We start from the raw sequence: 24,825 nt of genomic DNA, 5'->3' as shown, positions 1-24,825 counted from the left end.
AACGTTATTATTAATTGATTAATTAATTAAAAAGTAAATTAAAGAATGAACTAAGTATAACGGAAGAAAACAAACTGTATTGGCTATTTACAATATCGTCGTCGCTTTTCTTTTCTTTTTCTTTATATATAATATATAGAAATGTTGGAAAAAAAGAGTAAGAGAGATGTTTTAAGCATGCTTAAAGGGGATTACTGGGAGGGTGGTTGGATCAATGATGATGTCTGGTTTGTTCTCTCGTAAAACTAAATGTTAACAGGTATATCGTCTGGCACGTATTGATTCGATTCACTTTGATTCGATGGAGGCGGACTGGATTTCTGCGACGTCGTCCATGCTGGTAAATGTCCGTCCGAACACTCGTCGTGGCTTAAAGATACGTCGGAGATGATTCCGCTTTCTACAAAGGAATGAGAAGACGTGTTAATGATTGCTTGCGTCGAAGACGGTAGATTTATGGTCGTACCAACAGAGCATTGACTGTTTAAAGTGCCAGATCTGTGGTAGTTTTTGGGGCTGTCGCAGTTCGTCTCGTACGCTGTTCCACATGCTCCTGCAACACCTCCTCCGGTATTGACACCGCCTCCTCCCATCAAAGCTGTAGATGTGGTCGCCGTATGTCCGGATGCCGCAGAACTCGTGCTGCCGCTGGACACGCTCGACATGGAGATAACTGAATGCGGCCTCCTGGTGCTACCTCTGCACGAGTCCGTCGCGGAGGGCCCTACAATTGAGCTTCTAAATCTCGGTGCAGCTAAAATAGCAACGTGATAATATCGAAGCGTAACGCAGCAAACAAAAAATGGAAAGCGTTCTACTTACTTCTGGACAATTGGTCAAAGCTTATTGATCTATCGCTAATTTGGTCTTTGCTGGGCCTAATGTCCAAGCACGGCTTGTTTCCTATACCCATCGAGGACATCTCTTGCATTCTAACTTCTACGAAATCACAAGATAATAAAACTAGCCCAACACTTCTTTTATATAATCAATAACAAATTACCTCTGTTCCTGAAAGCCTGTTTCCATAAAAGTTGAGAAAGCTCCTCGGTCCAAGCCTTCTTCACGTCTTCGGACATCGTTTGTAAAGTGAACGTGTCGTTGGGCTTCCTCTTCCTAAACCAAATCTCGAATTTCGTCGGACTCTCGCCGATCTTTGCAGTCAATCCAATATCAGTCATTTTTATACTGTTCTTGTAAATGTACAAATCCAGATTCTGTAAATTGTCGCATAGAATGTAAATATATTTAATTATGTTTTATGAATTGTACCTTTCTATCGGGGAACCTTCTGGCCTTGCTGAACAGTATCAACTCTTCGAACAGGAAAACCTGTCGCAACGATTTCCTCCCGTTGCGTCCTTCCCACACGAGAAACTCGTTCTGCCTGAGAAGCTGTCCTTGCTCCTTCAGATTAACATCGCACTCTCGGATGGAATCCATGGCGAGCAGATCGTTACCGTGTCGCAGCTGAAACCTGACCATCTGCTCGGCCATCTTCAGCTCGTCCTGTTCGTTCTGCGCTCTTTCGGTCGCACCAGGCTGCAGTTCAGGACAAGCCTTCATCGACTGCTGCAAGAGCAAAGCGTATTTACCCATCCTCTGCACCGGCTTCAACAAGTAACTGGCTAAGTCCATTTTATCGCCTAGCTGTAATTGTTTACTCTGCACAAACAAAGACAAGATAAATTAATTTGTAAAAAACATAATTGTGGAAATTAGACATACTTTAAAGAAAGAAGTTCCGTATTCCGACATCAACGAATCGGACTTGGGTTTGTTCTTGTTGTACAGAGCGTACAAGTAAAACCTCTTATAGTACTTCGTGAAGATCTGTCCGACTTGTAGAGGGTGGTTCTCGCATTGCTCTAGTTCGCGCAAGAAGTGTTGACTGTGGAATTCGTAGATTTTCTCGACGTTGCCGAAGACCACGTTACGCTGACCACGGAGGGCCTGCGGTATGTCTTCGCGCAGCAGCTCCGGAATATAGTTTTCGATCACGTAATCCAAAGATTTCACGTAATCGCGTTCGGTTTGGATCATCTCTCGCATTATATACAGCAAAGTTCTAAAATACGGTTATAATGAGTACTCGTGATTATAATTTAAATTAAATAATATTACTTTTGCGTTTTCGGATCCGTGTTGATGTCGAAGCTGTCGCTGGGTAAATCTAGTATGGACGAGTGGTAGTAGAGGTGACTGTTCGAGGTGATGGGTAACACCTTTCTGCGTTCTTCGGTGAAATCTATGTCTTCACTGCTACTGCTGTTAAAGTAAATTAAAATTAATTCAGTTGATGAATTTATTCATTCAATTGATTGCTAACCTTTTGACGAATCCATCGCTACCTTCCTCGATGATGCTATCCTGCTGGTTATCCGTGTGATCCTGGTTGGATCCCGTGCTAGAGCTGTTGGTGCTACACAGCGGACAGCTTTCTCGGTAGTAGGCGCAAGAGCAGGATCGTTCCAGCTTCTTCTTGTACCCACTGTCATCCCCAACGGAGTTCTCTGCCGTCGACACGCCGCTGTCGCATCTTCCGCACCGATCTCTTGCAGTGTCAATGTTCTCCAGCAGATTCTCCACACTTTCACGCACTTCCTTGATCCCATCTAGTGTTACCACGCTGCTCTTCCGCTCGAGCGACTCTTTTGAGCATCCGCATCCTTGCAGCGACTGCATGTACTTCTTCTTCAGTTTATAAGATACGGTGTTCTCGGTGTCGGATTCGCAGCAGTTGCACGAGACGCCGGCCGCATGATGGTTGCACTTATAGATGAATGCGTAAGAACTGACGGATCTCCTCCGAATCTGGCAGGCGGGTTTCGTGGTCGCGCCCTCCGGAGGTGGCGGAGAATGCGAGGGATTGATCCCATCGTCGATAGGACTCTTCGAGGATTCGCATATCTGGATCAACTTCTCGTTGCCGGATTTGATGGCCAACCTCTTAAAATCCTCGCGCTCTTTGTTATCGTCCTCCAGGATGTCCTGGCACGACTCCAGAAGCTGGAAACACCTGGAACCGTCCTCGAGACGTTCCCGCAACTCTTCCAATCTCTCACCGAAAGCTTTCACTTCGATCTTCAAATTGTTCGTCTGCTCCTTCAGATTCTTTCCTTTGATGTCCTTGATGCCGTTGGACTCTTCGATCAGATCCGTCGTCTTGTCGATTTGTCTCTGCAAAATAAATAACCAATCGATGTTTATTTGCACATCTTCGCAATCGTAACTTTCGCAAACTCACCATTGCATCGAACTGAAAATTTTCAAAATTCTTCTCGAGCTCCTTGATGGCGGCGACGTTCTCCGCGGTTCGCAGTAAAATGAACTGATTCTTGATGGTTTCCTCGCCCTCTTTCCTGAGCCAGTTCAACAGCTGAACCGACAGCAACAGCAAACAAATAAAACAGAAAAACTTTTAGTCAAGTCAATCAATTAATTAAAGCAAAGGCAGCGTTGGTCGAGCCACCGAAATGACTTCGGCCCCGTCGAAGTGAACGGCGGCGGCGCTGAAAATTTCTTAATCCAAATCCCGATGACGACGATGACGACTTTGACGACTACCACAACTGCTGCAAACTTAAGATCTGGCTAATTGGAGCGCTGGGTCTCCTTTCGCCGTTGCACGTGAATTATGCATAATTCCTTTTGCCGTTACGTTTTGTAATTCTAGGCGAACGAACGTGAAGCATGATGGTAAAAAAGAAGAAAAAAAATTACTGCTAACAAAAACGATCTGTTAAATAAGCGCGTGGGTGCCGATTCCATTCAGTTGCCGCCGTTCAGTAGTTCAGGTGAATTGGAGTCGCCTCCTTCATTCACTTCCAAATGTACATTTTGCGAAATCCGTAGTAAAACGACACGTTTTAAACGCGGCTTATTGCCAATATCCATATCATTAAATGCGCCTGCCTTCTTTTCTTGTTTTTCCCAACACTCTTATTGCAAACACAGACACACATATTTCCATTCATTCAGTAAATCTCGCGATTGCGGAATTCGATACAATCTAAACGATTCAATCTCACCATTCAAGCATCCTCAAATGAAGCTGCCTGCATTAATGAAATCATTCCAGATCACATTTCTCGTCTTAAAGATCAAATTGGATTTAATTTAGTACGTGAACTTATTATTCAATTACATGCAAAAAATTGATTACCACTTTCATTCACTTCGTAAATTAATATTTACGAAATCCGTAGTAAACGACACGACCGTTTATTGCCAATATCCATATCATTAAAAGCTTTTTTCTTTCTTTTCTTAGTTAGTTGCAACTCGCCCATTCATTAAATAAATCTAGTGATTGCGGAATTTCGATCTAATCTAATACTGATTTCATCATACCCAGGTAAATAACTTCCTCCTACACGAAAATCGTAACATTAAAGTCTCTTAAAACATTCATCCTAATTGTAGCTAAAGTTCGAAAAGCGAAGATTTATATTAAAATTTACCACCTTTTGATCACTTTGAATAACTTTTGTAGATTATATCTTTAATGATCATTGAATTGGTTAAAATATAAATATTGAACAATTTGAAACTTATTAATAAATTTGTGTAGATTGATATAAACAATTATAGTTGTTGATCACTTTAAATAACTATTAATTCTGAATGATTGCATGATTAAATCAGTGGATTGTATGTGGTTCGACTGGAGTTCAAATAATGGGAGGTGGAATATGTTACGGTTGATGTAAAAGTGGATTGCACGCGAGAGAAGATTGCAGGAAGTAGACGATGAAGGTGTGAGATACTAACTAACATTTGTTGCTGGAGGAAGTGCCAGGCTTAATTACAATGGAGAGAAAAACGAGGTGTACGAGGTGATAGTAAGCAGATTCGCGTCGACTCAGGTGATTGGGATGAAATGCGTCGAAGCCGATCGGGGAGGAGAGGAGGTGTAAAAGGATGAAGAAAAAGACGTGTTGTAGGAGGAGGAAGTCCTGCTAGTAGAACAATTAGTCGAAGAAAGGAAAATTAATTGGGAACTGCGATAGCTGTCCGATGAGGTGGTGGTAGTAGCAGCAACAGCAGCAGGATGTTGTATGTGTTCAAGTTTGCTTTTGAACGGAGGACCACCCAATGGGTATTTGGGTTCGGCCCGTTTTCACCGTGCATACTAATGACGAATTAGCGATCGGTTATCAATCAACTTAGCGAGTGTGTTTTAATGCTGATTGCAAAGTCTGCATGTATGCAAGTTCTTGTATGTATGTATATTCCCGTGTGGATCCGGTGTGAGCGCGTGTGCATGTTAAATTGTTTGAGTCTGTAGTGTGTATGTATGTGTTTCTGAACTTATCCGTGTAATGGCCGACACACGATCGCTCTTCGATTTTAATTACTGTTACACCGAGCGAAATAACATTCGCAAGGTGCATATGAGAAACCTTCATCGCTTTTGGCTCCAACAGATACCGAACTGAAAGTCGATACAAACAAGATTAATTGATTCCGATTAGACTGCAACAGCAAAGCAATCGATCGATAATGCATACACATACACATATATCGATTGCATTATTTAACCCGGCGATTTCTTAACGAACCCAAATTAAATAACATTCTTGCATTTCTTTCCGTCCCCTCTTTTCGCGTCCTCGTATATACGTAACACACGGACCCACACAGATCGCCTCGTTAATCGGCGAAATAGCTCCCTTTTTTTTTAATGTTTCTGTTTGTGTATATCTTTGCCTTTCTTTCCTTCCTTCATCCAACAACTGAAGCTCAAGCTACCTACTTATCTAAGTAGGAAATTTTAGCTTGGATCGGGGCGAGCCCAACACATGCAAAACGATGGAAGATGTAAATGTGATAGCACCGACTTTCTCTAGGACCTAAGCAAATGCCTACCATTTCCAACTAAACCACTCAATCTTCAAAATCATATCAATTTGATACAACATACATTATTTCTTACACATTCATCTAAAAACTTATTAACTTTAAGCTATTAGAGAATATCCCATAAACATAATTATTTTGTAATTAGAAACACATTTTATTCTACATATCAAAATCTATCACCAAAAATAAATACATTTTATTCTAGATTCGTACAAAATATTTTGGTTTAGGTAAATTATTGCCGATATCTTATAAATATAAAAATAAAAACGCGCAAAGTTCTTATTGAAAATGAAAAAAAAAAACATATTTATAATTATTCCAAATAACTTACAAAGAATCAAATATTGTGATTTATCATAGTTTATAACTCTAAACTATTCCTAGAGAAAAACATAATTACCAAATTGTTAAATGTAATTAAATTTTAATTAGTCCACTTTTCGTCTTGTTTGCTTTACTTTCTATTACATTATAATATGATACAATTAAAATAGTTTTGTTTTTGTTAAAGATATGTTTCAAAAACACTATTTTTGTGTTGGAATAGATTAAAATTTATTATTTGAAAAATACTGATTTTTCATCAATATTCCATAAACATGTTTTCTTCAAGTTATTGTTTATGAAAATATTTTGTCAAAACTAAAACTTGATTAGAATTGAAATGAAAACTATTTGTAATTGTTTTAAAAGTACTTGAAAATTTATTTTTTTCTCTCTCTCAATATTGACTTCAAAAGAATTGTTTACAATTAATTTCTAAAAAGTGTAATTAGAATCGGAATGGAAATTAAAACTGAGATTAGATCCGAGGAATTAGAATGGATTAAAGATTTTCTTTTATTTCGTCAGCTAATCAGGATCGTTGAAGCCGTTCCCAATAGCTTGGCTCTATAATTAACGAAATTAGCGAGTGATTTCGTCGTCGTCCGGGGATTCAGATGAACTTTCACGAGCGCAAATTATATTTTCCTAAGACGTCCTCCGATGGACAATCGTCGAGTTAAGAAGAGATCATTTTGGTATGAAATAAACGAAATTGAAATAATACGATTGCGCAACCTACATGTGTATTTCTTGTGAAGAGAAGTGAGCTTCAATAATATTTTGTTTGCGCAGCTTAATTGCAGCCTTCCTCCTTCTAATTACACACATTATTGATCACTTATTAATTACCTCCGCTTACTGGCGCGCTAATACACTACAGACATGTTTTCCACTCATCATCGTAATCATCTCAAACGATCATCATCATCATCATGATGATGATGATGATGATCCTCATCCTCGAGGAGGAGATCTACACGAACGCACCGGCAACGTCCACTTCTCCTCCACTATCTGGATGACCTTTTCCCCGTGCTTCTTACGTAAAAGACAATAAATAAATCCGCATCGTTGTCATTATCTAAATGGGTTATAATTGCGGGGTCCTTACTTTTTTTTTTTGTTAGTGATTCCCATGAACGCAATCCTGACGACGATTAATCACGCCGCGCATTTATTTTTATTTATTTCTTTCTTTCTTTTTGTTTTCAAAGCAGATGACCGATAGCGCCGTAGTTGCATCGCCTGCAACCAAAAACGAGGAAGAACAGAAGAAGAAATGTGTTGCTCGATCATTGCTCTGGGTTTCAATTTTTATCGCATTCCCGGTTGAAAGTAAGATCGACGCACGGAATAAAATCCTTTTAGGAAACGATTTTTTAAATGGATCTGCGTGCGTGCTATTAGGATTATCCTATTCACTTTCGGCGGACGATGAAAGTTGATAATTCACTCAATTACAGACCCAAATGTAAAGAAAGAAAGATGGAAAAAAAACGATTAGAGCTGTTTTGAGTCAGAGGCAAACACGAAAACATCATGAGATGTTAATCAACCAATGCAATAGATGTATTTTTATACAATGTTGTTATTCGTACTTTTCACTGTAATTTCATGCAATATTATATTACCATTATTTACTTAATCATTCTAATTGTAAATCAATTCGATGATGGATATAAATATACATTGTTTACAAATATTATATAATTAGTGTATTTTGTAAATTTATGGATGTTATTAGGTGAAAATTTAGAATTGCGATACTCACAGTTGCTTACGTGTAAATATAGAGAATATAATAGTCCCATGGATGTATAACTGAACTTGGCACAAATACTATATCGGTATTGTTATTAAACAACGTATGCAGCTTTGGTAGATTAAGAAGTAGGCGGCGAGTTGTATTTGAAACAATGCGAACAGAAGTTTCTAAACAGGATCAACTTACAAACAACATCTCGTTCTTGGGTCTCTCGGTGTTTTTGTTATCAATTTGGCACGGAGCGAGGAATGTTGGACTTTGCGCGCCGAAAGTGCGCTCGCTCTGACCTCAGACTCCACTAATTGTAGCCGCAAACCGAAATCCACACAACGTCCACTGACGTCTTAAGCAAACACACTTATCGAATCTTCCGACGATTATGCATGTATACACCAACCACTTCGCGCGTTTTCTATAAAAATAAAACTAAGAAAGAAAGACTCACCTCTTCGGCTTCATCCTGAAGCGATCTCAGTCTGCTCAACTCCTTCAGACGTTCCTTCCGCTCGCACGCGAGGTGCTCCAGTCGCGTGGCCACCTTCTCCATAGTAGCAAACGATTTCCTGGCGGATTCAACGCCTCTTCGCACGTCACCACTACCTGACAACCACTGCGCTCGTTCCTCTAAACTGGCCAAAGTCCCTGGACCCTCCTGTCTGACACCTTTCAGTACCTCCAACTGAACTGCCTGAGCGATTTGTCTGCGAAAAACGGCATGCATTTTAGTACGGTGTGCGCATAACGATCTCCTCATTATTTCCGCATTTTAATTTTGGTACAAAAACAGCCATAAAAACTAGGAGCAATAAAAAAAAAAAAAGGGAAAGGACTGTATACCTGCACTGGTGATTGAGAAATCTCCTTGTTATTTGGTAAGGGATTTCTTCGTGTCTGAGCTGTGACAGGGCGGAGAGCAGAGCCCTACCGGCTGTACGGCACATCACGAGGAACGGCTCTAGTTGTCGGAAGAACTCGACCCATTCCAGCTGATCGTGCTGGGTGGAGGAGCCTCCGCAGCTTGCAGGGGTTTGCCTCTTGCTGATGAACTTCTGCAGGGATTCCTCGTCGCTCACCAAGTTGGCCTTCACCAAAAAACGCAAATTTTAGTTACAGCGAAATAAAGGTAAAACCGTTTCGTACCTGAGTACGACTGTTGAGGCCCTTGAGCGTCTTCTTGGATACGCCCGGCCGCCACACGATGATTCGCGACAGCCTGATGTGATTCTGCAGCAAACACACTGCTTTATCCAAGGTTTCCAGAATCACGTTCTGCTCGTCGTTCTCGGCCAGCAGTAAAATGGTGAACCCTTTTTCGGAGTAATCCGCACTAAAACATAGCACATTTAGGTATAATTTATATGCAAAGCCTTTAAATATTTAAAAATAGACAAAGTCAAGAAGAGAAACGTTATAAAAAAAGTAAATAAAAATGATGATGATGATGGTAAAAGCTCTTTACGGTGTTTGAAGATTACTTTTCACTGAAAGCAAAGTTACAGTTCCGCGCAAATATTGTAACTCGAGTTTGCAATTAGGAAGGTGTTAAATGCAGATGACGATGACCTACCTTGGTATGGAGGCGTAGTAGAGGAACAGCTTGGCTATTTCGAATTTGTTGAGGCCGGCTCGGGCTATGCATTCGGCGTAGCAGAGGATTATCGGTCTACCTTCGGTGTCCACGGTTCCTGCAAAATATACAAACACAGCTATAAAAATCGATTCATATTGCGTCATATCGTTTCATCCGAGGAATCTGCGATCGTCGGTTTGTATTTTTTATTGTACGTGTGAATAATGCGAATTCGTATTATATTGAGCACGTTCCGGTTTTGGAAGGCACGCGGCTAAAGCTAATATCCGTCCCACGTGTTTTCCGCGGCACGTGGAGTCGATGCTGATGATGATGATGGCCCGTGGTTCTTGGGCAATGAAGACGGAAGAGTTAGATAGAGAAAGAGATGATGGTGGTGGTGGTGGGGTGTCTGAGTGGAAAGCGGCGCTTTGGCTCCGATTCTCACGGCCCTGTGACCTGACTCCAAGAGAGCCCTGATTACCATAGATTTATCTTCGGACTCCTGGTGCTCCCACACGCCTTGAACGAATTCTAATAAAATAAACGATGAAAACGGAGAGACGGGGACAGACACCTGTTTTTCGGCACTTGCTCGAATCATTAGCGCTCTCGGACACGCGAATTCCTCTGTCTCTTATCACTTTCCAACCGTAAATCAGCGTGCGATTTATTGCATAAGGAACTGCGGCCGCAACCGCTCCGACACACTATTATTCTCTCGAAAGGAATCGAAAATGTAAATATCACACGTGTCTTACGCAACGCTTTCCTTCCTCCTAACAATAACAACAACAGCAGCAGCAGCAACAACAATAACCGGGCGACATCACTTCTTCTGATCTTGTAATCATCATCAACATCATTATCTTGCAAAGTAAGGTGCGTTCATCGCAGCATATCCATCCGGTCAGTTGGTTATGGGTGCAAGTGATCTTTGACACCGAAGGGGGGCCCGTCCGTTTCCGCATACCGCGCGCGGCCAACAACACCGAAGACCTCTTCAGCACTGGGTCAATCGATAACTCATCAATTACATCGCCTATCTTGGCCCCTCGAAATACAACAATCGGATGGACCTTTTATCCATGAAGTATCTGAAGTCTTCGCCGCACATCATCTTCCATTCTATTCATGTTCACACAAAGCACACCATAATAGCATAATTAAAAACACTTAACCATTCTCTTATTTCCTACTTATCTTCAACTCGCTCATTTATTTCATCAGAAATATTGATATCTAACAAGAACAATTTATTACTTAAATCTCATTTCTATTGTAATATTAATATCACAAAGTGAATGCATACATTCTAATTACTGCATTAATAAGATATTATTATTTATAAACGATACACATTTACAATAACAACATTTATAATCCAACTAAAACTAGCTATTAATTATGATTTAATAAATTCCATAAACAATTTTCACAAACTATTTCAACAATAGTTGTTGCAATGTTTTTTTCTAAAAATATTTTATTAAATTTGATGTTTTTTCTTGGATATTAAGTGTAAATGTGTCTGAAGTTATGTAATTATCCTGTTTATCAATAAATTATGAGCTTAGTATAAAGTGGTTGATACGAAATAGGAAGTATGAAGCTGTGGCTGAATCGTGATAGAATTGTGCAGGAGAGACGATGCAAATGCATAAACAATAATTGCGTCTGATCGTTTGCGAAACAGAAGGAAGTTCTGATGCGGCGAGATTAATTTGCGGATTGTGGGTCACACAATGGTCGCACATGCACAATACACGAAATGATAAGTCGCATAATCCTCGATCGTTGCATAATCCCCCGTGTCTCTTTGGCGTATGTCCACCGATGCCGCTGGAGGTGAAGGGAGAAGAGAAAGAGGAGGAGGAAAGCATTGCAAAATCAATTGTGTGCTTGCGAATTGTGTATGTGTTTCGTGTGTCACGCCCTGGGAGTCGGGGTCGTGAGCTGAGCTGAGCTGAAGCCTCTCCTCCACCTCTCCTCCACCTCATCAACTGTAGCCGCCGTCGATGTTCAAGCCACCGCCGCCTCCTCCCGGTTATTATTAACAACAACAACAAAAAATCTTAATCAATTGCAAAAACAAAGGGGGAAGATCGAAGGCGATGATAAACCGCCCACCAGAAGAGATAGATCCGACCATTGCTCAATGCTCCCAACGAAAGAACTCTCCACAATCTGCTCGGAGTGATCTATGCATGCGGCTGCAGCGGCGACGGCGGCATTCCTCCTCGCCGCTCGTTCTCCCAGCCGAGCCTCGATGTTTCTTTCTTCCATTTCTAAATTTGATAATTCCATACTTTTACGTAATCGCAGAATTGCGCAAAAATTCATTTCTCCGCCGCGCTGCTCAGGAAAGTCCCACGAAAGGCAGCGCCGTCGGGGCCCCGAACAACAATCGATCCTTCTTCTCTTTTTTTCGGTCGTTTTGCTTTTCTTTTAGCTTTTGGTTCGCTTTGTTTCTTGTTTGCTCTGCGGCCTGCAGTAGTTATTCTTCTTCCTCCTCCTCAGCGGCGGCGGCGAGTGAGTAATGAAGCGAACACGAGCAGAGAAAGTATTCCTAATGGCATTTTATTACCTGGCAAATTGATCCCAGACATGAGCAGCTTCTCGGGCAGATCCGTGATCCTCGTGGGCCTGAACAGCTCTTGGGATTTTCTAGACGCGGCCCCTGTAAACAAGAACAGAGAAAAAAATCAATAAACGAAATGAACCAGACCAAATCACTTATGCTACTACCACTACTACTACTGTTTCAATCATCATCATCTCAGGTAGAGAAGACTTACATTGTGGCTTTACAGCTTCACGAACTTGTCCCTCATTCATTAAACCCACCCAGAAGCAGCTTTTCTGTTTCTAAAACGCTTCATTCTTCGCAGAAGTATATTTTTCGTTATTTTATCGCGGAATTCAACAAAATAATTAATTTCTCAGTTAGAAGATTATGTTCTCTTCCTTATAAATTCTCCGCAAAATGAATAATCGGAATTTGCAGGAAAGATTAGATTTGTCCATATTCTGAATATTGTAAATAGCGAACGTTTGAAAGTCCTTTTGGTACAATTTATACTCGTAATTATGTTATTAATAAGGCGCTCCGGGAATTCAGTTCCTTCTGCTCGTTCCACCTATGTCCGTCGATGTGTTTCATCCACGGATTCGCTCCTGTCTGATAAATGGAAGAGACGAAGAAGTGGAAGGGAAGAGAAGCTCACGAGGCGGCTCGAATCCATTGACCTCGGCATGTCTACTAGGCCCGAAATGGAAACCAGTAATTGTCGACAATAAAACGCCGTTCTCTGTTTCCTGAATATCGTGATTTATTTACAAAAAAAAAAAAACAGGAAAATAAAATGAAACGGCATTAAAAAAAAAATTGTATACATAAGGTGGAAAGAGAGGCGAGAAAAACAGAAGCCGCTAATTATATCCATCGCGAGGGAATCCGAACCAGAACCAGATTGTAGTTCACATCACTTCGAAACTTAATTATTCAGTGCAGAATTAATTAGAGAATCCAATTCAATCGAATAAGCAGATCTGTTAAATTAGAAGAAAAGTCTAAAAGAACTTCAAATTAATTTCAAGATTCTGGAAGAAATTTGAAGAAAATGTAATTATTTTAATCTTATGAAAACTTATTTATTAAATTTAGATATAATAAATTTTCAATTTTCCATTAGAAAATAATGAAATTGTATAAATTGAATAACCAAGATGTTAAAATTCTTGTTTAAAGTATGGGAAAGGTGTATTTTTTTTTCAGTTTTTCCTTGATAATTGGAAATATGCAGAAAGAGATTCCTTGACATTTTTGCGCGAAACTATGTGGAAAATTGAGTGAAAAAAAAAAATAAATAAAACCTGTTGTAACCTTTTCGATTCTCAATGGTGCACGATCGACAAGTAAACTAAGCTTAATTAATGACTGAAACTGTAATTTCCACCACCAATAATCCAATTTTTTCTCTACATTTCCAGATGCGATCGCAACGGGAATAATAAGAAATAAAAGAAAATATACAGGAAAGTATATATGTATAGAATAAAATAGAAGAATGAAAATGCACGACCAGAAGCCGCCAATTACATGAGAATCGTTTAAACGATTGGCTGGCATTTCGCGGATTAGGCTCGAGGCTCGAGACCAATTTTCTTGTCGCGCGCGCGCAAGGATGTGCAATTACGCAAAGAAATCCTGAAAATCCTAGATCCCAATCACTTCACCACATCTCACTCTCTCTCTCACCTACACACATTATAAGTGACCAGTTGTAATTATATGAACGTTCGATGAAGATTTATGGCTTCATTATTTTTCGCGCGCGCGAAGATGTTGAGAACTAAAGGAATAAAAATAATCGACAGGTGGGGAAAACACGCGACAATCTGCCGGCTTGACCGGACGATCGTCGCGTTGCCGCAAAAGAGGAGATCTCTCAATCAGGGAGGCTTCGTGTTTATTTTTTTTTTTTTGTTGTTGTTGCGATCGACGACAAAACGCCAATTTAAATTCCGTTTAGAAATTTACTTTCTTCTGCACGCTTATCGCAGCGGCAGCATCTATTACGGAGACGCATCTGCCGCGGAGAGCATCAAAGAACGTTTTGCATATTACAAACCGCATTCTGGATTTCGTTTATCAACATCTGCATAATACACTGAATTTAATCAATGATTGATTAAATCCATTTAGAAAATAAATAGTTATGACAAATTTCAACATTATTTTTCAAATTCATAAAGAAATGTTTCAATTTACTATATTAAAATATTGTTTTACTAATGATTTCACTCTAATTATCAAAGAAAACATGATTTTCAATTTCTCAATATTGAACTTTTCAAATACATTTTCAAAGATTAAGATAATATAGATTCTATAAAAACTTTTTCTTTGACTTTCATGAAAGTTTTGAATTTAAAATAAGATTTTCTTTCTAATTATTTTTTAGTGTAAAAATTGTAAATATTTTTTTTTAATAATGAGAGAAGAAGTTTAGTCAATGAAAACGAATCGAAACTCGTGTATAATAATGTCTTAAAATAAGAATGTTCTGTTTTCGTGTAGTTTTAATTGAAACGGAAACGCCCGGACTCCGAAAATCTGGAGTAGATCTAAAAGATTTAGTGAAACATTAAAAAAGTCCTAATAAACCGCGTCTGCTCGTATATGTACTAACATACGTGTGTGTGGCTATGTGATTATAGAAAGTAAGATTCGTAAAATTGGATCGACGTATGAGCGTGTGTGTACGATTAGAAGAGAAGAAAAGAAGCAAAAAAAAGCAGAGAAGCAAATCGAAATTAGATTTCCTACTTTCAGATTCCCTGCGTTCGAAGGTGGATTGCAATAGCTCAAGAAGTTATCGAATACTGGATTAGATTAATTGGGAATTATACAATTATATATTGGAAAATGTTGATTTTTTTTTTAATTTTCAAGAAATGAAGAAATCAATGTTCAATAAATTAAATTAAGTCTGGTCGATAAATTGATGCACCACGAAGAAAAGCGGGACAATTGTTGACCCGCTTCAACTAAACAAGGAATCGAATTGTGCAGTAATAAGTTAACAAGCGAACACAACCGAAAGGTCGCATAACTCTTTTTATTCCTCCTCGTTGCTGGCATTCCTCTTTTTTTTTAACTACTCTTCTTTTGTTTTACTTTTCTTTTCCTTGTTATCTCTCTCCTCTTGTTTTTTTTTCTCCAACGATATCTCCATGCGCGCTCATCGCTCGTCCATCAATTCCAAAACGGGCCCGAACTGGGACACCGCACCGCAACTTTTAATGCCAATTAGAAATAGGAGGTTCGTACGACCAGATCTATGCGAAGAAGTATAAGAGAGAGAAAAAAAAAACGAAGATGGAATTGAACGATGCATCGGCTAAAATAATCATAAATCTGCTGGGGATTCGAAGAAAACGAGCCTAATTAATTGGGATCGGGGTTTCAGCAATTACGCGATTTCCCAGGCGAGCGGTTTTTCTTCTATTCGCTATTCCTTCTCCAACTCTAACTAGGTTTATTTCAACATTCAAATTGATGGACTTCAACAACAACACAACAAAAAAATGTCTATGGGCTAATGGCTGTAATGGCTATGGCCTAAATAACTAAACTCAGGTTATTATTATTATTTTTTTCTCGTACAAGACTTTTATTTTACACTAAAATTTATAGTGGCAATTTATTGTTTCTTTTTTTTTTATTATATATACATATTTTATTGATTAAGCTAAAAGTAATATAGAATTTACTTTAGAAAAAATAGAATTTCTCAAATGTTTACACCAAATGTGTAGATTTTGAAAATTCTGATAATAAAATCAAATTTTTCAATAAAAAAATATACTTTCTCAAATGGAACTTAAAATATTTTATTGAATTGTCAATAGATAAAGTAAATAAGTAATTTTTATTAGTAAATTTTCAAATCATTTTTTTTTTTAAATAAAAATATAAAATTGTTGCTAATAGAAAACTGCAACATGGAAAAGGTGTGTTCTTTGTAACTTTTCAAATGTAATCATGAATTCGCTAAGCATCTGGTGGATAAAGAAGAAGGGAAATAAAGGAAAAGAAAGAGAGTGATTGAAACTGGAAGGCGTTTCGCGATCGGAGCTCAATCATCGCATGCAAATTAATTTAATATCATTTTCTAAATGAAACGAATTCACGCGGATTACGGAGTGTGTAATTTATTTAATGGGCGGCCTTCGCCGTGCGTTCAGACTTAATTGGATGGATCGAGGGGGATTCAGCGCGCAGACCGGAAGAATTCCGGTATTAATTGGGTTTTCTCTCTTCAACCCCATATAAAATTGATTGAAACATTTTGCAAGAATCGAAGGCCTAAGTGTTAGTTATTAGGAAGGTGCATACAGCTCTATGGAATCCGAGATAGAACCATGTTCGCATGGATTTTAAGACCCAAGAACAACAACTGCGGCGGTGGCGAAGAGCTATTCGCAATATTCCATTACGGTGGATGCCCAAATACGGTGGGACTCGGGTTATAAAAGCTGCGGTTTTGTATACTTGCACACACATTCACCGAGGTTCGAAAGAAAAGAAGAAGAAAAAAAAAACGAAGGAAGGAAACGAGCTGAAAAGAAAATAAAAGAGGCGAAAAAGGAAAGAGAGAAATATAGAAACAACAAAATACGAAACAAAAATATACAAATAAAGCATTTTGCAAAGACCGCAACGTTATTCATGCTACCAGACGCGATTGTAAATGAAATTACTACTCTGCATGCATTTCGCAGATTTCTTCCTTTTACTTTCCATCAAGCTCTGTACCCACAGTGAACATTCCTCGCGCAAAAATCGGGGCATGCAAATTTCTAGATGTAATCGCAAACCAAATTAAATATTTCCCAAAAAAAACTCTTCTATTTTCATCCTTTAAACTATTGTTGAGACCATCCAATTACATCGAAATTTTCACCTGAAGAATTTCTTTTTTTCTCTTTCTTCGGCGCAAACGATTCAATCTTCGTGGTACAATTGTGGTCATTCGTATTCAAGGCCCATATAGCTGTTCTCGTAGTCAATGCACATTATATAAACTATTTGAATAATTTCCGATTCGTTCCGCATGCAAATTTCCTAACGCATTCCGTCTTCTTTCATTCTTTCTCACCGAGCTGTGAATCGGATGGCGCCAAAAACCATCCCTAATCTTCTAGCAACAGGTTCAAGAAAATGTTATTCGGAGAACTGAAAAAGGCTCATTTGAATGCTCTGAAGTTTTCTTCGTAGGAAGTCGTAAATAAAATGCGGAAACCAATAAACTAATTTATGACCTCCTTGCATACTTTACTTTACAAGAAGATTCTACACTTTGTATGAAAAGTAATAACAAAAATAAGAGATTTAATATTATTCCAAGTTTTATGATTTATTACTTTTAACATTACTTTCCTCAACAATGAAACAACTAAATTTCAACAATCCTTGTTTCTTTACCAATAAAATCTTCAATTTACTCAAAATTTAACTAATTTTTGTTTTCAATTTCCAATATTAATCAATAAAAAATTAATAAAACAGATGAATAAAATACAAATAGAATAATAACAGTAATCCTTGTTTCTTTACCAATAAAATCTTCAATTTAATCAAAATTTAACTAATTTTTGTTTGCAATTTTCAATATTAATCAAAAAATTAATAAAACAAATGAATAAAATACAAATAGAATAATAACAGTAATTTTCAAATACTATTTACAACTTTGCTAAAACCTACATAAATAAATTGAACTTCACACTTACCTCCTACAAAACTTCACAACTCTTCAATTTTTTTTCCCAATCTAATTTTCACTTATTTTCATAAACCTTATTCCTCCATATCACAACTTCACTTCTCTTATTTTCATAAATCTTCTAATCAGAACTTCACTTCTCTTCAACATTTTCACCAATCTAAATTTCACTTCTCTTCAAAAAAACCGTAATTCCTAAATTTTCTAATACAAATTTCACATGTATTTTCTTCATAAAACATAATTTTTCAATACATAAATTTCACTTTTTTTTTGTCTCATTTCAATAAATCAATTTGTAAATAACAAGAGAATCGCAAATCATTAATTAATAGTTTATAAACTCATTCAAAATTTCGAATTATATTTAAAAAAAAAAATAATTGTTCTAATTTGAAACACGTGAAATAATTAAACTTGACCCAAATTTCTTTTTTTGTTTCACTATTACTTTTTCTTTATAGCAAACGTAACAATTCTTCATTCATTATAATCTTGATCTTTAAATAAAAAAATCAAGTTTAATTCTTATTTTCATTAAAAAACATACGTTTTTTAATTTCTTTAAATTAATATAAACATATTTTTTCGTTCTTTATAAATTTCTTAAATATTCTTTATGTTTTTTCATTTCTTTAAATTAATATCTGTATATGTAAACTATAGAAAATATGTTTAGTAATAAAGTTTGAAGAGTTTTTCAAGTTAAATTTGTTTAAAAAACATAATTGTTCTTTCTTTATGTTTTATCTTTTCTTTTAAACGAATGTTTGTATATGTAAACTGCGGATTATGTGTACTTAGCGTTTGAAGTTTTGAAGCGTTGATAAAGATAAAGTGTGATGAATTGTGCAAAGCTGAGATCGCGGTGCGATTGGATGTCGTAGCGATTCGCAATCATAAATCCCATTAAAGCCCCATCAATTACGTATTATGAAGGAGTACCATTTGTCAGCGAGGCAAAGTGGATTAGACCGACGGATCTCATGGTGGTAATCCAATACTCAAGTCTAAAGACTTAATTCGATCCAATTTTCAAGTATCCTCCTCGAAAGTGTTTATATTATTGAATCGTTGCATATAAAGATTGATTCTTCTTCTAACTGTTCTTCGGATACTCGAAATGATGTGTTACCAAATGCTCTCACCCACTGACGTCTTCTAGTCGTTGCGTAATTGGAATGCAGAAGGATGAGGAGGTTCGATCTTCTGTTTGAATATTATTAGTATCAATATATATATAGATGTGGACAAATAATGAGTAAACATAATTTAGCCGTGTGGCAGTAAATTGTTGAGGCGGCCTCTGCTTCCTTCCCACATACCGAATGGGCTTTAGATAAACACTTGCTGCTTATAAAGTGACATCTATTTGTTAATTTGCATAAGACCTGCGCCCGGATAAAATGGCTTTCAGTTATTAATGTAAATATATCGACAACATGTGTCGGTGTCGGTGGTGTCGGGGAGAGCGAGCGCGCAGGTGAAACCATCGACTTCTTCGCTTTTGCCTGCCGTTTTCTGCGCTCCTCTTGTTGTTTATTCACTCGACCGTTTCGTTTTCTTCGATTCATTGCGCACTCCACCTTTTTTTCTTCTTTGTTTCTTTCTGATTTGTGCCCATACAGTACGCCGCGCACTATATGAGCCCACACACCGGAATTACTCAATCTCCCATTATCATTCGCACGCGATTATTACAACTACTTCAATTAATTGAAATTCCCAATAAAAAAAAAAGCAGAGAAAATACAATTTTCACTCATCAGCTTTTGTACGAATCAACAATTAATTTGCATGTTATATTTACGCGTCAACCTTTTAAATACTTAATTTAAGCAGTAATTGCTTATTATTACACACGTAACACATTTCAAATATAGACCTTAAGGTCAACTTTCTAAACAATTAGACAATGCACATTTAATTAACGTTTTAATTTAACAATTCATAAACAAAAATGATTCATTAACTTTGTACAAGTATAAATTTATACAAAATTTTCAACAGATTACTTAAAAACAAATCATTTCATAACTTGAAACTTGGGCAAAATTATTTTAAAAAAATTGCACAGAAATTAGTGACAAAAAATTCAATAAAACGTTTTAATTTAACAATTCATAAACAAAAATCATACATTAACTTTGTACAAGTATAAATTTGTACGAAATTTTCAACAAATTACTTAAAAACAAATCATTTCATAATTAGAAACTTGGGCAAAATTATTTTAAAAAAATTGCATAGAAATTAGTGACAAAAAATTCAATAAAACGTTTTAATTTAACAATTCATAAACAAAAATCATACATTAAGTTTGTATAAGTATAAATTTATACGAAATTTTCAACAAATTACTTAAAAACAAATCATTTCATAATTTGTAACTTGGGCAAAATTATTTTAAAAAAATTGCACAGAAATTAGTTACAAAAAATTCAAATCAAATTAAACAAAGAAAATTCAGTAAGGATTTTAAAGTGTTTTCAAGTTTAAAGAATAATCTAAATTATTTGATATAAACACTAAATTATGAGAAAATTATATTATCAGAAAGATTTCCTAGATAATCAATAACAAAACTAAATAATTAAAACTCAAGAGATTACAATGAAATTTAATGAGTTTTAAATTGTTTACATAGTTTTAGGAGTTATTTAATGATTTCTCAAAATAATTATATCATAAACATGTTTATTATACTTAATTGAAAATATTAATTAGAATTTGTTTGTTTGTTAAAAATATATAATTGAAAAATTTAACTATTTTAGTTCTTCATATTGACATAAGAATTATTTAGCTTAAATAAAGTGAATATGTGTTAATTTGAAATTGATTTAAATTGAATAATGAACATTTTTTGCTTTACTTGACTTCATATATTTTTAATTACAATATTAAATCTTCAGTTCAATTTAGCTGTATTAAAAAAAAACTAGATTGTCTTTTCAAGAAATTTATAAGAAAAATATATTATTCTATAAATATATTCCATTTACTTCATTGATTATTTCAAATATGTGAAATTCATAAAAAAAATCTAATTAAATTAATAAATTTTATAAAAAACACTGTAAAATTTTGTAAATTTCTATTGTATTTAGTTTAAATTTAAGTATTGATTTTCATGAATGGTTCAATTAATTATGTATATGTTTATAGGAAATATTGGATAAATGATGTGAGAAAGAGGTCAATTGTGATGAATTTGTGAAATATTTTCATCTTTTTCATACATCATATTTCGCGTGGCCCGAAATTAGAATAGCATTTGGATCGGATCCAGACAACAACGACACGCCGTTCCCCGTTCTAGCGATCGCCACGAGACCTGATTTTAACAGGTGAACAACACGAATTCCATCGCTTTGTACCGCCACTTCAACCTAATGATTTATACCGGGAGATCAGTTCCAACCCAGAGATCAACGGCAGCCAGCAAGCATACAAATCGCATTCTCCTCGTTCAAAGACACCCAATAAGTTATTTACATTTATTTTATTTTTTTTATTTATTAGGCAGCGATCGTTTCCCATTCGGACCCAATACTCTTTTAATCAAATTACATATAAAGGAATGCAATCGCCGAGGTGTTTCGCTCCGCGTCCCAAATACATAACTCTAAACGCAATAAATTATATAACAGCCGAACAGATAATATGCGGCCCAGAACGCCAACGCTCTCGCGCATTCGTGTCCTACGCACGTGGTCGGTCGCACATGCATGCACCTTCTCTCAGCCACTTCTTCATCACCTGCTTTCGTCCTCTGCACCAAAACAAAAAAACAAAAAGAAAAACAAGGACTCTTCTTAATCAACAGCAAAACGCGAATCTCGATCAAAGTGTTGTGCGAATCGATTATTCCCGCCTCGAGGCTTCTCTTCTCTTTTCCCTCATTTATTCACTCACATGCAACGTGTGTGTGTTTGTGTGAGCGAAATGATAAATAAACGTGTAAATTCCGGTCCTGCGGCTACCGCTCCATCCAGACGCGTTTATTTCTGAAAATTTTCAATCGACAATTCCGAATTGCCGATAGATCATTTTGAACGACGATTAGCTGTGCGCAAACAGCTTCGATGCTTTCACCTCCAACATTCCGCTTAATTGAAACAGCTTCTTTATTTCCCTTCGCAAATAACAGACATGTCATGTACACCTGTGTATCTCCGGTGCTTCTTTGATCGAAGCAATAAAAAAAGACTATTTCAATTGGATAATAATTCAATAATCTTTGTACTTCAAGAAAACCAATACTTCGACAAAATGCTTACATTAACAACTTTCAATTTACACAAATATTTAGTGTTTAGAACTTTTGAATAAATACTGTTAATTGGAACAGTTTTTGTTAAATTCAATACCAAAACTACAATAACAAAATAGAAATAATTGAAATTATCAAATGTGCAATATGTTAGTAAGAATTGTTAAATAACAAAGTTACAAAACAATTTAAGATATTTTTTTTTATAATACACCATAGAAATAATTTGATTTGAAGATTGCTTAAGACAATTCTCTTAATATCGGCTGTAAATTACGGTGTTTAATGTCTTTAAGTTGTAATAAATCCATCAAGAATAACTTTACTTTCAATTAAAGTGAACTGTAAACTATACAACGGTCTGGAACATGGTCAATTTCAAGAAAGAAATTAGGAACCGTTAGACGTGTTTTTCTGTGAAGATGGTTTTAAAATTATTTCAAGAAATAAACGTTTTCACAATGAATGAAACTGTTGGATTATAAATAAAAAGTATGACTATTAAGTATTTAAATAAGCTTATTTTAATTTCATTAAATATAATAAAAGTAAAATTAATTAGAATTGTATAAGCTGTTCACAATGACAAAATCTGAAAAGCTATTACTACTCGTGTTAATCTGAAAAAAAAAAGGTTGTTGGAATGCATTCATGAAAGAAAGTCTCTTGCTTTGAAGATATTGTATGGAATTAAGATGTGCATTGAGTAGCCTTAAGGGAAGGATACAAAAAAAAGGGTTATGATTGAGGCGAGCAATAAAGATTATGGAATTCCATGAATCCGGTAATAAAGTCCGTTTTTCGGATCATCCACCGAGAGTGTGACTTTCACCTCGATCTATGCTCTCGATGGATACGAGATGGAGTGCAGAAGAAGGAGAGTGAAAAGGACCGCTGAAGGGTGTCACGGAGTGCGCTCGTTCGTTCGTTCATTTCCTTTTCCCGGTCTTCGGCCCCGGAGGTTGTCTTCCACAAACCAGGAAATCCGAGAAATCCGGAGAACGAGAAGCCCATATGAGGCGATTTTTGATCAACCCAAGAGATTGCATCAATTATTATTATTTATCCGCGCTGAAATGTCACGATAATTCAGAGAGAACACAAAAAAAAGAAACGAATTGAAAAGAGTGTCCATTATATTTGCATGTCTATATACACTCTTTTGCCAATCTTCTGGTAATGAGGGCTCTTCACCGCGGAATACGCCGCCGGCCAAATTAATGGATTTCTAATCTCCTCTCATCCGAACGCAAGCAAATCACCGACCATTGGAATCGTTATTTTCTCCAAAAAAAAAAAAAAATGTACATTTTCCCAACTGCATTTCCAATACTCTACGAATTTATCTTGAGCGATGATTACTCGAAGAATACTAATGGGTACTACAAATTTCTAGATTACCACGAATATAATTTTAACCCAATTAAAGAACTCTTCCTCGTTGCTACTCCCATAACATCACAATGTAATCTAATCTTTGAACGCACACAACAGTAAATAAACGGAGCACTTATTTCTAAGTAGTTTACATTCAAAATCTCTTCAACAAACACTCACATTTTTATTTGTTTTTCTGTTTTCTTCAAACATACAAGAATAATAGTTAATCCAGGTTATTGCAAGAATCTAATCCACAATGAAGTTAGATGTTAATAATATTTATCAATAATCAATATTGATTGCATACAGAATAGAAACATAAAAAATCTATTCAACAAAAGACAACAATTATGTAATAGTTATCATTACATTGATGCAGACTACAATTATTACGCAAATTCAATCCATAATAAAGTTTATAGGAATTGAGATAAATGTAATCATTTTGTAATCAAAATGTGTTGACTTTCAAGAAGGAAAATCAAAATAATGATAGAGTATTAAGATTGTCTTACCTGAGTTGAGAGAGTCTTTGTCGTCGTCTTCGTCGCTGTCGATGTGGGGAATGGATCCGGCGAACTCGAACATGGGACTAGTGTGTTGAACCGTGGATGGTTGCTGAAGATGGACGAGATCTCCGTGGGGTTTGGGACTGCAGGGACAATGGCATGAGCAGACTGAGCACTCGGCATCATCCATTGGAGAGTACCTGAGGCACTGGGGACACGGGAAGGTGAGGTCATCCAAAGGCACTCTGTCCACGGCGTGCTCAATGGAGACCAGAAGGTTTTGCAGCAATTCCGGAAGATCCTCGACGTCCATCCGGGAGTCGTCCAGATCGATGGACGTTGACAAAGTGGACGTGCACATAGCGGTGGCCAGAACCCTGCTTTCAATATCCTCAAGACGTTTGCTCACCAGGACAAGCTCCACTCCACCTTCTTCCGACGTCGTCTTCAGACGGAGGTAGCAGTCCCTGTGGCGGATCTGGGTCGGACACAATGGACCTAGATGAACTATTATACCAGTCTCCCCCAGACACAACGGCCATCCCTTCGGAGAGCAAGCGCTGTCTCCACTCTCATCCTGCAACAATAATAAAAACAACAATAAAAAAACCAATTCAAACGTACAAGAAAATCGACTTCCAAAGTTTCAAAGCCAAAGGGTATATTTGCTCACGATATCATCAAGTTTCGCTTCGTAATTTTTTTTTGCGCTAATCCGAGTCAAGTTATTAATCATACCGGCATGACTTGATCCAGATCTTAATGACCGCAAACAGACACATCATACGTGTGTGTGTGTGTATGCTGTTGTTGCCCTCTTCCACGCGCACTTTCAT

At 36.9% G+C, this 24,825-nt stretch overlaps 1 protein-coding gene across 6 annotated transcripts; it reads right to left on the bottom strand.

Annotated features, from left to right (window-relative positions):
* LOC108569455 lies at positions 1–24,562 on the bottom strand. 6 transcript variants are annotated; one of them, XM_017931007.1, is made up of 15 exons: positions 23,996–24,562; positions 12,118–12,210; positions 9,528–9,645; positions 9,101–9,287; positions 8,798–9,042; positions 8,406–8,661; positions 3,248–3,379; positions 2,330–3,180; positions 2,125–2,268; positions 1,729–2,068; positions 1,273–1,665; positions 1,004–1,217; positions 823–939; positions 467–754; positions 3–400 (listed from the first exon to the last, which is right to left on the bottom strand). In XM_017931007.1, the coding sequence occupies exons 1-15, from the start codon at positions 24,348–24,350 to the stop codon at positions 246–248; spliced, it is 3,888 nt and encodes a 1,295-aa protein (XP_017786496.1). In that variant the 5' UTR covers positions 24,351–24,562; the 3' UTR covers positions 3–245. The 6 variants fall into 6 exon arrangements, with proteins under 6 accessions (XP_017786502.1, XP_017786501.1, XP_017786498.1 ...); XM_017931008.1 differs by having other exon boundaries at positions 467–724; XM_017931011.1 differs by having other exon boundaries at positions 283–400; positions 471–754.
* Between the last annotated feature and the right edge of the window lie 263 nt (positions 24,563–24,825).

The sequence above is a fragment of the Nicrophorus vespilloides genome, unplaced genomic scaffold (genome assembly GCF_001412225.1).
Source record: "Nicrophorus vespilloides isolate i.1.1-1 unplaced genomic scaffold, Nicve_v1.0, whole genome shotgun sequence".
NCBI lineage: Eukaryota > Metazoa > Arthropoda > Insecta > Coleoptera > Silphidae > Nicrophorus > Nicrophorus vespilloides.
This window is presented reverse-complemented; position numbering and strand designations above follow the sequence as displayed.